At 33.5% G+C, this 12,675-nt stretch overlaps 1 protein-coding gene and 1 pseudogene across 3 annotated transcripts; both read right to left on the bottom strand.

Annotated features, from left to right (window-relative positions):
* Nucleotides 1–1,540: 1,540 nt before the first annotated feature.
* Nucleotides 1,541–3,775, bottom strand: LOC150023054 (uncharacterized; annotated as a pseudogene).
* A 1,673-nt stretch (nt 3,776–5,448) lies between these two features.
* LOC137821601 (BEL1-like homeodomain protein 1) lies at nt 5,449–10,826 on the bottom strand. 3 transcript variants are annotated; one of them, XM_068626288.1, is made up of 6 exons: nt 10,324–10,826; nt 9,888–9,989; nt 8,789–9,790; nt 7,731–8,104; nt 7,385–7,445; nt 5,449–6,748 (listed from the first exon to the last, which is right to left on the bottom strand). In XM_068626288.1, the coding sequence occupies exons 3-6, from the start codon at nt 9,743–9,745 to the stop codon at nt 5,939–5,941; spliced, it is 2,202 nt and encodes a 733-aa protein (XP_068482389.1). In that variant the 5' UTR covers nt 9,746–9,790; nt 9,888–9,989; nt 10,324–10,826; the 3' UTR covers nt 5,449–5,938. The 3 variants fall into 3 exon arrangements, with proteins under 3 accessions (XP_068482389.1, XP_068482382.1, XP_068482373.1); XM_068626281.1 differs by having other exon boundaries at nt 10,345–10,728; XM_068626272.1 differs by having other exon boundaries at nt 10,134–10,587.
* Between the last annotated feature and the right edge of the window lie 1,849 nt (nt 10,827–12,675).

The following is a 12,675-nucleotide window of genomic DNA, read 5'->3' as shown; positions in this document are numbered from 1 at the left end:
AACGTGGTGCCCCTCCAAATGAGCACACTATTTATAGCATTTCCCTCTCCCCCTCATCCGTTAGATGCGTGTTCATCCTACGACCTCTGTCAGTCGGAAGACGAACCGTCACTTAACTTACACCGTCAGATCAATCTCCGTCGCTTTCAACAAAAAGTGAACGTCCCATCATACTGTTGCCATTAATGTCTGACACCTCGGAAACCACAACAATCATTACGACTCTTCGGCTTTTTCTTCACCTCGAGCCTGGGGGGCAAGTGTACCGGCAGGCACCGGACGGACACACATGGCCGATCGACCGAGTGCATAGTAAATGACATTTACGCGATAACCTATAGCGGTTAAGATACACCTCCGAAAAATAAGGAGAACGTGGTTAAAGAAGATATGTTCTCCGAGTATTCCGGTGCATAACTAACAAAACTTACCCATAACCGCCCTAAGCCCAAGGGACAGAAAGTCCACCAGGCAATCCTATAAATACTGTGCTCAAGCCAAAGAAAGGTACATTTTTCATCCACTTACTGAATCACACTTAGAATCTCTCACTCACTTGAGCGTCGGAGTGCCTTCGTAGGTACCCTTCCCTGCCCGACCGAAGGAGACACCAAGAAGAAACGACCGACTAAAGAAGAGGAAGATCGACACGTCAATAATTATACTACGTCAACCGACCGTGCCTGGGCCCCATCTTTCCACTCAGGTACAAGTGACAACTTGTCAAATATACTTGAGTTGTGTAATATACTTGAGTTGCAAATACATAATGGTTACTTTTGTAAATCAACTTCCCAAAATTAACAAGTGTTAACCCAAAATGATCTTGCTTACTTCAAACCAATCACGTTTAAATAACACAAACTTAGAGTGTCCATAATAATCTAACTTTATTATATCTTTCAAAACTCCATAGTAGGTAACATTTTCTACCTCAAGATTTTCTCCTTCTTTATTTTTAAACCTAATAGTAGATAAAGCAATCATTACTCTAAAGTTTTTTTTTGTCTCAAAAATAAACTTGTTCCCATTTATACATAAGCTAAAAAAATCTTCTAGCATCACTATTTGCCTTTACCTAATCATTTAACCTCTTCACTGACAACTACGTTTTTAACATGATTTTGAAACCATTTGTGAAATGTAGGACAATGATCTTTTGTCGTATTCCAATTTCTTGTTGAACCTTCATAAGCATTACCAGAGATAAATTCCTCCTATTTTATGGAAAAATTGAATAAGCTCACAAAATTTAAAATCTCATAACAACACATAATGATGAGCTTGCTTCCACTCAAAAGGTTCCAAATTAGTCATAACTACATTCCCTATTAGATCATCTAAATTTCTTGGCATCTTGTTGAACTTTTTATGGATAGTATTGTTTAAATGTCTTTAGCAAAATGTCAAACACTCATCCACTATGCAATTATGCATATAAAATTTAACCTATGTAGAAATTTATAAGAATATAAACCTATGACAAGGAATAATAGATTAGAAAATAAATTTAAAAAAAAATATTCATTTAGTAAAATAATTACCTTTCAATAGGATACATCCAATGGTAATGTACATGCCCAACAACTCTAGCCTCACATGTTAGATGTATGGATGACACAAAAAGATGGAGGAAGAATCCTCTATAATTCACACATAATTAATGCAATTTTCGCATCTAATGATTCAAAATCCTTGATTATGATGACTTTAGAACATAATATTTTTGAACAAAGAACTTAAGTTCATTAAAACTCTTGCAACTTCTTTTGAATTTTTTTTCCGAATGGCTACTTTTAGAAAATCTTGCATCAATATATGGAAATCATGACTTTTTAGTCCAAGAAAACTTTGTTGTTCAAGATTAAGAAATCTAGAAACATTGGAACCATAACTTTTTGAAACTTTAACTCCTTTTAAAACACATCAAAATATGTCTTTTTCTTTTGACGAAAGTGTAAACCTTGTAAGCGGAAATAATACCTTGTTTGGTCTTATATTTATAAGATGAAGGTATTTCCTTATACTCGTCTCTGCCAAATCAAGTCAAGCTTTAAGATGTTTTTTTAGTTTCTTTTCTATGTTTAATAATATTCTTATTACATTTTTGCATATATTCTTTTGAATATGCATGACATTAAAATTGTAATAAAGCATATTAGTCTCTCAATACAGAAAGTTAAAGAAAATACTTAATTTTGTTCAAGGATCATGCTTCTTTCTTTTGTTTTTCTAAGCATTTCCAAATACATTTTTCTATCACATAATATATCCAATATGTTAGACCATCTTAAAGGAGTAAGTGTTCCTCTCAATTATTGGGTACCATCAAAACACTTTTTGTCTTTCTACCACTTATGTTTTTAGTCTAACCATATTTGGTGACACATATAAAACATCATCTTACTATTATTTAAGTACCTAGAGCATGTTTAGTAGTTACATATAGGGCATGTCCATTTTCCACTTGTACTCCAACTTGATAAAATAGTATAAGCAGGCAAGTCATTAATAGTTCAAACTAATTCAACATGTGCTTAGAAAAATGCTTGTTAGAAGCATCATAAGTTTCAAACCTTTTCTCCCACAACTCCTTCAACTCATCAATAAGAGGTTCCAAATAAATATCAACACTACTTTAAGGGGGGAAAGGACCATGAGTTAGTAATTGAAACATTAATTAAGGTTGTTTCATACAATCTCATGGACGTAAATTACAAATCATTAAAACTACAGGAAAAATATTAGGTCACTTACCCATCATTTTAAATGGAGTAAATCTCACTTGCTAACTCAAGCCTCACATTTCGAGGATTTGATGCAAAGTTAGGATGTAGAGAATAAAAGGTTCTCCAAGCAAGTGAATCAACTAGATGCCTTAGCTTTCCATCTTTGGTACAACCTTCATCGTGCCATTTCATAGATTTAGCTGTTTTTTATGACATAAATAGCCTCTTGATAATTTGTTTTAAAGGATTGTACCTCAAAACATTGGTTGGAATTAGAGGTGAAACAACCTTACTAGATTTTTCAATAAGAATTTTGATGCTTCTTTTCTTTATACCTAAACGAATCACATTTAGAATACATACCTTCATTCTCATACTCCTTTCGAAATCAAACACAATCAATAAGACAAAAATTAATATTTTCATAACTGAAACTCTAGTTCTTAATTATAAACTTGCAATATTGGTATGATGATTACAAATAAGGGTGTTCAGGAAGTAACTCGCCTAAACATTTTAGTAACATATAAAATGAAACATTGCTTCATCCATGAAGATTCTTAATATGTAGCAATCGACCAATGATTGATAACTTAGAGAAATTTTTACAACCAGGGTATACTTCTTGGTGAGCATCACGTATCAATTTGGTAAACCTAGTTGTTTAAGTATCAAACACTTTCTTATGTTCATCTATAATGTCCTTAAATTCATTTCACCTAAATTCATGGGCATTGTGAATGTTTCCTCCAACAAACTACATAAATCATTATGCATACTAAATTTCTCTCGTTCATCATCACATATTTTCTTTGAAGATCCACATTCTCCATGAAAAACCTACCTTGTATAGTTTATATCAAATACAACACACATTAAATGCTCATGCACTTCCTTTCGGTTACCATAAGTACAATTTTTACACTCCTTTCAAGGACATAGATTATGATCTCCTTGAGCAGTATTTTTAAATTCAAAATTTAAAAAAATTCCAAGCCATTTCAATACCTAGTAAATGATTTAGGTGCTACCATTCTACTCTTGTCCATGATCATGTTGTCTTGGAGATGCAAAATTATCTATGAACTTGAGGAGTTAATGCGGAGTAACTATTCCACTATCATAAATTCTAAATATGAATTTATGAGAGACAATTAGATCAATCAACCGTTAGGTAGAGTCAATAGAGAATGAGAAAAGGGGCATATAAGAGAACGAGAAAAAGTGTACTAGTACAAAAGTCCAAACGATGACGATAAATAACAACATTTCGCACACAACCATTGTGAAAAAAATGTGGACATTTTTAACGAGTTGTGACAAGAATCATCGTTAGAAGTACACACCTGAAAGAAATAACGATGATTTCTTTACGATCTGACATTAAAAAGTTGCGAAATGATGATTTCTTTACAATGCCTGGATCAATGATGGTTCTAAATGGACTTCATATCTCATTTTTAACCGTCGTTAAAATTTATTTCTACAATAGGCATATGTTTAAGTAAGAGAGCAAAATAATAAGAGTGAGAACGAGAACATGAGTAGGTTTGCTACCTCAACATGGTGTTATTCCCAACCAACCGAAATAAATAAAAAAGTTATTAGTTTGATATTAAATAAGTATTTAAGATTAAGAATATTTTTTTTTAAAAAACTACATATCTAAATACATAAAGGAAAAATAAACATAAAGTTACTAAAATTGCTTATAATTACTTTAACAAAATAATCTTTTTTTTCAAAATAACATAAAAAAATCAGAGATTAATGATTTTTTTTGAAGTGGAATAATAATTTTAAAAAATAGGAACAAATTGTATTCTCTCTATGCAAAAGAAAAGTTGTCTTTTAATGACATTTAAAAAATATATACTATATATTATATATTAAGTTAGTGTTATTTATAGTAAAATTTATCTACAAAATGTCATAATATTATATTTATATTATCTACAGTTAAACTTATATAAAAATATATTACTATAATAATTGAAATTTAAATGTTATAACATTTAAATAAATGTAACTACTAAAATATTAATAAAGTGATAAATATTAATTGTGTAGTGTAATTAAGGGAAGTTACACCTTGACACTTAAATAAGCAAATATATAAAGTACTTTCCATTTTCACATTGAAGTGTAGGTATTATATTATAACAATATTTTTAACAAAATAAAAGGCAGTGATAACACAGTTAAATTTATATAATTAAATAGTATAAAATACCTTTTTCTTACTTTAAAACTATCACAACTAATTACTCCTTGGAAATCACGTGTAAACATTTTTCATGGTTGTATATAAGAAAAACCATGTTTTTACTATTCAAATGAATTATATCATACTGAATTTAAAATAATATATTTACTTTTATTTCTCATGTAATTTTTATCTTTTTTTTTGTACGTATACATGTTAAAAATGCTTTCAAAAATTGAAGGGGCAACAAATGTTATCTCAAAACTATTTCTTAAAAGCATAGCCACATCTGAACGATTATTTCTGCAGACATACACTGTGATGTTATCAAAAGTAACCATAATAATTGATCCTAATCCCATGCATATGATATAAAGCATCCAAAATTTATCTACATCCATGTGCGTTTCATGCACCCTACCTACGTATCACGTAGTAACCACAAAGGCATACATTTACAAATGAAACAAAAACTGTACATGCAGAAATAATTAATTTCACAAAACTAAAGCATAACACAAAATCCAAATATATATATAAAACCTATCCAAACAAATCATCAAATTCCTTGTATGAACCTAGCTACTTTCCAATACCATATACAACAATATACCTTCCCCAACTCAACTTGAATAATTCAGTTAAACTATTTCATATCAGAACATGCATGAAAAACTGAACCACTGCAAGTTCATATATAATCTTAGAACAGTTTCCACCTTTATACATTGGAGCAATTTATTTCCTTCCCATGCCAGGACATGCACGTGACTTACTTAAGCAGTGCTCCGGTTTCAACAAACATTCATATACGCTTCTCCATTTCGTTTGTTTTTTTTTCTTTTTCCTTGCTAATCTTCTTCTGCTAAGTTAGTGTGTCGTGAGAAAACACTCTGAACTGCATTGTGTTTGTGTGGATTGCAACATCAGAAAAAGAAAATTCTTCACATCCTTTGTGGGGTATCTCATTAATTATCCTAGCTAGCTAGTCAATAATCAATGCTCAGGCCACGAAATCCCGCAACAACTGCGCAGCGAACCTCTTTCTGTTTTGGATGTCGATGTTATCATAACTGGTGGCTGAATGAGAAGAAGGTGGGGTGTTGATGGCACCACAAAACTCATTTTCATTGGTTGTTCTCATTCCCAAGTGCATATTCGGTGAGAGGAATCCATGCTGAGTTCCCGAGAGAGTAAGATTCTCACTGTGTGGAAGTCCAAGAGTGAGAGAAACTCCGTTTCCATGAAACCTTGGAGCCAGTTGTTCACTGACATGATGGAACCTTCCAATGTCTTCCATGGGAAATGCTCCAAAACCCCCACTGTGGTTTTCAATGCCAAACTTTGTGTTGGTTCCTTCTCTAGTGTTTGTCTCTCCATGAGGCTTCATTTCCATGTCCACTGAAAGGATGCTACCCGGAGAGTTTTGCATTTCAGAAGTGCTTCTTGGCCTTTTTGGACTTTGCATATCCCCAAGATGGAAACCAGATTGGAGAGACCCTCCTCCTCCTCCTCCCATTGGAGATGTTGAGAGTGAATTAGAATTGGAGATTTCTGTAGGGGAAGTGGTTTGATTATTATTGAAACTTTCTGCCTTTGATTGGAGAACATTAATTTGATTAAGTCTCAAGCCACCAGATTCATGTGTAGCAGCATTAGCTTCTGACCATAACTCTTTGTTATTTTCTTTTGATCTATTTGTGTTGTTGTCCTGGGAGCCATTGTTTGGTTCTTGCTTCACCTCTTCCAAGTACATTTCTTCAACCATTGGCTTCCATAGCCGAACTCGGGCATTTATAAACCAGTTAGACACCTGCGTTATTATAAACTTATATAATGTCATAAACCTTCCATATATATATACCCATTGCAAACTCATCTCACTCACAATCACTACAATATTTTCTCAATGAGTTTGAAAATGGACTTCCAAAATGAAGTGAAACAAGAAAGGAAAAAACAAACTATTGAATGCATATTGAAAGAAACATGTTAGTTCAACAAATAAAAATAGAAATATACCAGTTTACAACTCTTATTTTACTAATATAATTTCAAATTTGTTGCAATTTTACTAAAAAGTTATTTCTCTTTTTCAATTCTAATTTGATGCCTATTCTTAATATATACTCATATAGAATTCCAATTCTAATATATATGATGCATGATTCTCAATATATACTCATAGAAAATATGATTAAAATAGCTAAAAAAAAGTAAAAGAGAAAATAAAAGTGATTGAATTTAGAAAAATATAAAAATATTATAGTAAATAACACAAACCAAAAATAGTTAATGGTGTATCACGTTTTTTTATTTCTCTTTTCTCTGTCTTTTTCTTACCTCCATCAAATAACACTGACTTTTTTTTATCTCCATCTATTTTTCTTCTTCAATAAAAGAATTACTATATATATATATATATATATATATAGGGAAGGAAATGTACCTGGCTCCGAGTAAGCCCTGTTTGTTTTGCAAGCATAACCTTGTCGGAGTCCTTAGGATAGCTGCAGGCCACCATTACAAGATCGAGTAAGAAAAAACAGAAGTAGTATAATTTAAAGTCTTGTATCTTGAAGGAATTTATGAAAGTTTATTTATGATCTTCAATATTATTATTTTGTTTAGATAATTCTCTTAAAGTAGAAAACTGAAATGTAAAATACTCTTTAAATTTGATCTGTATATAAACTAAAATCAAGTTTTAAAAAAAGTTAAATATGAGAACTTGGAATTAGTTCATGTATAAGTTTTAACTGGCAGAAACAAAATGTTGGATATGAAATACTTACGGGTGCAGGAAATGCTCAAAAAGCCAAGCACGAAGAACAGAAACAGCACGTTCAGGCAAGCCTCTTTGGGGCCTCCAAGCATTGTGTTGGATCATTCCTAGCTGCTGCAATGCTCGTTGTTGTCTCAGTTGATGATCAACGTACCTAAGCCTTGAACTTTCTACCTTAACTCCTAAGCAATCATCTTCACCCAAGGTCTTGCTCGCTGTCTTGATTTGAGAAGAGATAGCATCTTTGAGACACCGAAATTGTTTTGAGATTGTCCTTAACGCAAGGGCTGTGTAAGACTTTGCCGCTCCAACACCCGCAGCCTGCTCAAATGATGTTACCACAATTTGCATTTGGTGGTGATACTGTCGGTACCTTTGCTCCACCTAAACAATTCACAAAAAAACACTTGTTAATGATACTAATCGCAATAGTTTGTTGATTTGGACCCGTGCATGTGTGCATTTTTTACTTTTACTTTTTACCCTTTTGTGTTCATGCAATTTTTTTTAAAAAAAATATTAAATGGGATGATTGATGAAGAGAAAAAAATTATTATGTAAACAGTGGAAGTGATCAATAATGGGTTCAGAGTTTCAGATATAAACTGGGAACAGACCCAAATGGGCCCAAACCTAAATTATTCTCTGACATTCATCAGACCGAATGTGACTTTTTTCTTACCAGTTTTCTTTTCCCTAAGATCAAATAATGAGTGACAATCCTGTCAATTTCACAGTCCCTCTTGCAATGTCACATTCTTTATTATTTCCTCAGTCCCACAGTCAAAAGCTGAATCATACAAATTTTATTCAAGTACTGAATCAACCATGCTCTCGGACTGATGAAGAAGTGTGACATAACGTAACATAACCCACCCCGCACCGCAAGGAAGCGATAACACACTCAAGTACAGTAGTACTTTCCGCAAGATCAAACCAATGCATTTGTAGAGTCACAAATCATAAATTCTTGGAAATCAATACCAAATCCCCAAGCATCGTTAAGTGGAAAGTTAATGATTACTACGTGCATGCATTTTTATTTATGTAAACAAACATATCATATACCTCATCGAGCATGCTCACAAGCTTGGATTTCTTCATCTGAAGCTCTTGTCTCTGTGCCGTGCCGAGTTCACCTCCTTGTTTCCCTCCATCGTTATTCTCCCCTCCACAGCTCGAACCATCGCCAACCCCAGAAGTTGATTCAATATTCCCCTTCATCTTCTCTTTCTTAGCCCCTTCCATAGATTCTCTCCCTTTGGAGATTCCCTTCCCCACATTCACAACTTCGTCAAGAAGCTCTTGTGTTGATTTCAAATACTTGGAACCCAAAGCAACACTATGCATGCTAGAAACCCCGTTCTGCAAACCCCTCATATCATCACCGCCGAGGCTCGCCGGAGATATAGCATGAACATCCCCGGATAAAGACCTGTAAGGTGTTTGTTGTGAAGAAAGGCTCAGCGACAGATGATTAGGCCTATGAAAACCAATCTGGGTCGATGCAGTGACAGCAGAAGCAACACACCCCATATTTTCAGATGGGGTGTTTGTTGTTGCCACCATATTCGAAGCAGACTGATCAAATATGGAACCCCATAAGTTATAGTTAGAACGAGAAGTTGACGCTGTTGTTGCAGCGGTAGCACCGCCGTGAAACCCGGAGAACTCATGGTGTCCAAGGAACGATGGGCGAGCGTGATCTCCGGTGGCGGTATTGGATCCGATGATGTTTGATGAGGGAATGGTAAGCCCAATCAGGTGGTGGTGGTGTTGTTGGTCGCGGTGGTTGTTGGGAGATGGAGGTGGTGGCGCGTGGGTGAAGTTACCCAAGTTGAGCGCGTTGGCGGAAGTGGGGCTAGTGTTACTAGCGTTATTGGAATTGACGAGGAGCATGTTTTGCGCTGGGTGTTGCGCCGCGTCAGAGTACGGTACGTAGTTTGGATTCATAAGGTAAAGTGTCTGCAACCCTTCAGCGGAGGAAGGGATTTCTGAAGTGCTACCATGAAAGTACGTCGCCATGTCTGTCACACAAAATTCGGTTTCTCGTGACCGTACGACAAAAACCTGCCACAATGATGATGCACACATAACAAAATATCGTTACTCTTTCTTTCTCAAAAGTCTATGCAACAAAACAAATCAAATAATCACAGTATCAAACCTTCTTTTCTTTTCAACTTGATCTGAAGCCTCAATTAGCCCCTTAATTCGAAGCTACACCACTTTTCACATGCGCCTCCCGATTATGTGCTAGTGACAGATCCTAAAAAACACACCACATGACAGTTGTTTCAGTTAATGAAGCTGCTAAACTGGCAAAGAAGAAGCACCCAAATGAAAAAGAAACAGAAAAACTTGAAATATGAACAACACCAGCGATAGAGAGAGAGAGAGAGAGAGGGAAAACCTTTAGAAGGAGGGGGTTGTTGAAGAGAAGAGAAGAGAGATATAAAAGAGTGACAGAAGATCTTATAAGAAAGGGAGAAAAATGAGAATATGATATAAAGTAAAGTAAAAACGAAAGATGGCATGAAAAGTGGTATATGTGTATGTATGTATCTATTATCTCGGCTGCGAAAAGAAGAAATTAAACCAACCAATTTTCATTGTGGCCGTACCATTCCATGTTAATGATTGATAAAGGAAGAGGTTGCTACAAGGTTGGGTTTCTCACACGAGGGTGGGAAAATGAAGAAGCTAGTTAGGGTGGTAGATAAAAGGGTGCTATCTAGCTAGACAAAGTGTCCATCATCGCGGGGCATGGGGAGCAAAAGCTAGCCACCCTTTTGCTTTCAAAGAGGATTGGATTGGGTTGCAACTTTGGAGAGTTTCTGCTGTTCTTTCTCAGTATTCTATTCTCTGCATTTTCTTCATCTCAATTTTCTCTATATAACATATTATTTATTTCCAAGAAAAGACAGCTGGTGGATGAGTGATGAGTGATGTGAGATTAATTTAATCATAAAGTGTGGTCCGTTTTATAGTTCCTAATAATAATATCCACACTTAATTACTCTGCCTAATTACTTTATTCATCAACAATAATATATAGACAGCTCGCGCGTAATTTTCTTCTTCTTGTTTTCTTCTACTCTCTCACGCCTTCTGTTAGCTCTACCTCACTGCATCTTATATCCTCCACAATTAACATCAAAATTAATTAACACCATCCACATAATATGAACCACTCCTTCACCATTCAAATAATTTATGAACCAAATCCTACTATAAACACAAGTTTCATTCACTCTTGTTCATCAAATTCTATAAATAACAGAATATATGTGTTTCTACACATACTATGTAAAGTGGAATATTATTAGATGAAGACTCAAAAAAGCAAGTAGTAAGAGAAGGGGTTGATCATGGTCGAAATCTGACCCTTGCCAATTCGAACCTTAGGATAATTTCTGCCCTTTGGTCTCTCTACTACTTTTCTTTTTCTCATTTACCCTTTTTTCTAAATTCCTAGTTTTAAGTCTATGTTCCTTTTCCCCTTTTCTTTATTGTGTGGTTGGAAACAAGGGTTAGAAGATAACACGATATAATTAGAAACTAATAAGCATATAACCTGAAGTGTGTTCTCACTTTTAGCCGTGTAATAGTACAAAAGAACATCAACGAACTAGTTTATGCACCTACTTTACGCAGTACATACAAACTGAATGATTATTGTTTTCATATAAATAAAGTTATAATAAAAGTAGTTTTAATACGTGAATTATATTATAATTAAAACTAATTAGTATTCTTAAACGTATAAATTATTATATGTTTGATTTACGATGACTAGTTTAAATTGTGATAACGTAATTTTCAAATAATGATAAATTCATTTTTTTAAAATTAAAATTAGAAATAGAGATAAAAGTGAGTGGATAAAATAGATAGATGATTAAGATCGAATATATATACGTAAAGACAAAAATAGAGTAATTTAAGATAATTGAGATCAGAAGATCTTGGCCATGTTGCTTGAGTGGAGTGAGAAATGCATTTCTATATAGAGAGAAGAGGAAAATATTTGAAATGTGTAATTAACGAGAGTAAGAAAAGTATTTAAAACATGTTGTAATGAAGAATTATGATTGTTATATTAAGTTATAAAGGGGTGTAAATTAGATGGGTAATTAAATTGATTTGATTTGGCATTTAAATTTGATGAATATATAAATATCGGAATTAATATCTGAAGGGTGATACAACCACTAATGATGCTGGTGTTATGCACTATACATGTACAGACACCACTAAGGACTTAGCATGTGCCACAGAAATATGTAAATGAAAAATTGTATTTGTAGAAACATATGAACTACAAAATTGTCCCCACAAAATGTCTGTGTCGAACTTAATGAACCATCACCCACCAATGAATTCTTATCTTTGCTTGGAAAGGTAAATAAAAAGTTGGTCACAATTAATTACAAAGAGTTTAGGGCCACATTTGCTTAATTGCCTTGTCGGTCTCTAAAATATCCAGCAACTCGTTAATTATCATCACCATATCTAAACTATTCACTATTACATTTTAATCAATACACTATGTTATCTTAAGGGAGCATGTGCTTTTCAGAATTTTATTTTTTATTTATTTTCTTTATATATATTTTCATAAATTATTATTAGAGTTTGTAATCCTCTTGTTACCACCAAGTCTTTCACTAACATACTGCTTCTTTCAACTCTTTTAAGAGTTGACACCAGCCAAATCTTTAATGATGAATCAAGCAAAAACAAGGGATGAAAAAAAAATTAGAAAATGAAAACAAGAAATAAAGACACAATATTTTCCTTAAATAATATAAATAAAATGAATAACAAATATTAAACTGTATAATAACAGAAAAAAAACGTTATTTAATCAGATATATTTTCCTTTTAAGAAAAAAATTAGAACCTAAAAAAAATTATTGTATCAATTAAAAGTTAACTCTAATAAAAAAATA

Source organism: Phaseolus vulgaris, chromosome 11 (genome assembly GCF_051622355.1).
Source record: "Phaseolus vulgaris cultivar YP4 chromosome 11, ASM5162235v1, whole genome shotgun sequence".
NCBI lineage: Eukaryota > Viridiplantae > Streptophyta > Magnoliopsida > Fabales > Fabaceae > Phaseolus > Phaseolus vulgaris.
Note: the sequence above shows the minus strand (reverse complement) of the source record. Positions and strands in the feature narration are given on the sequence as shown.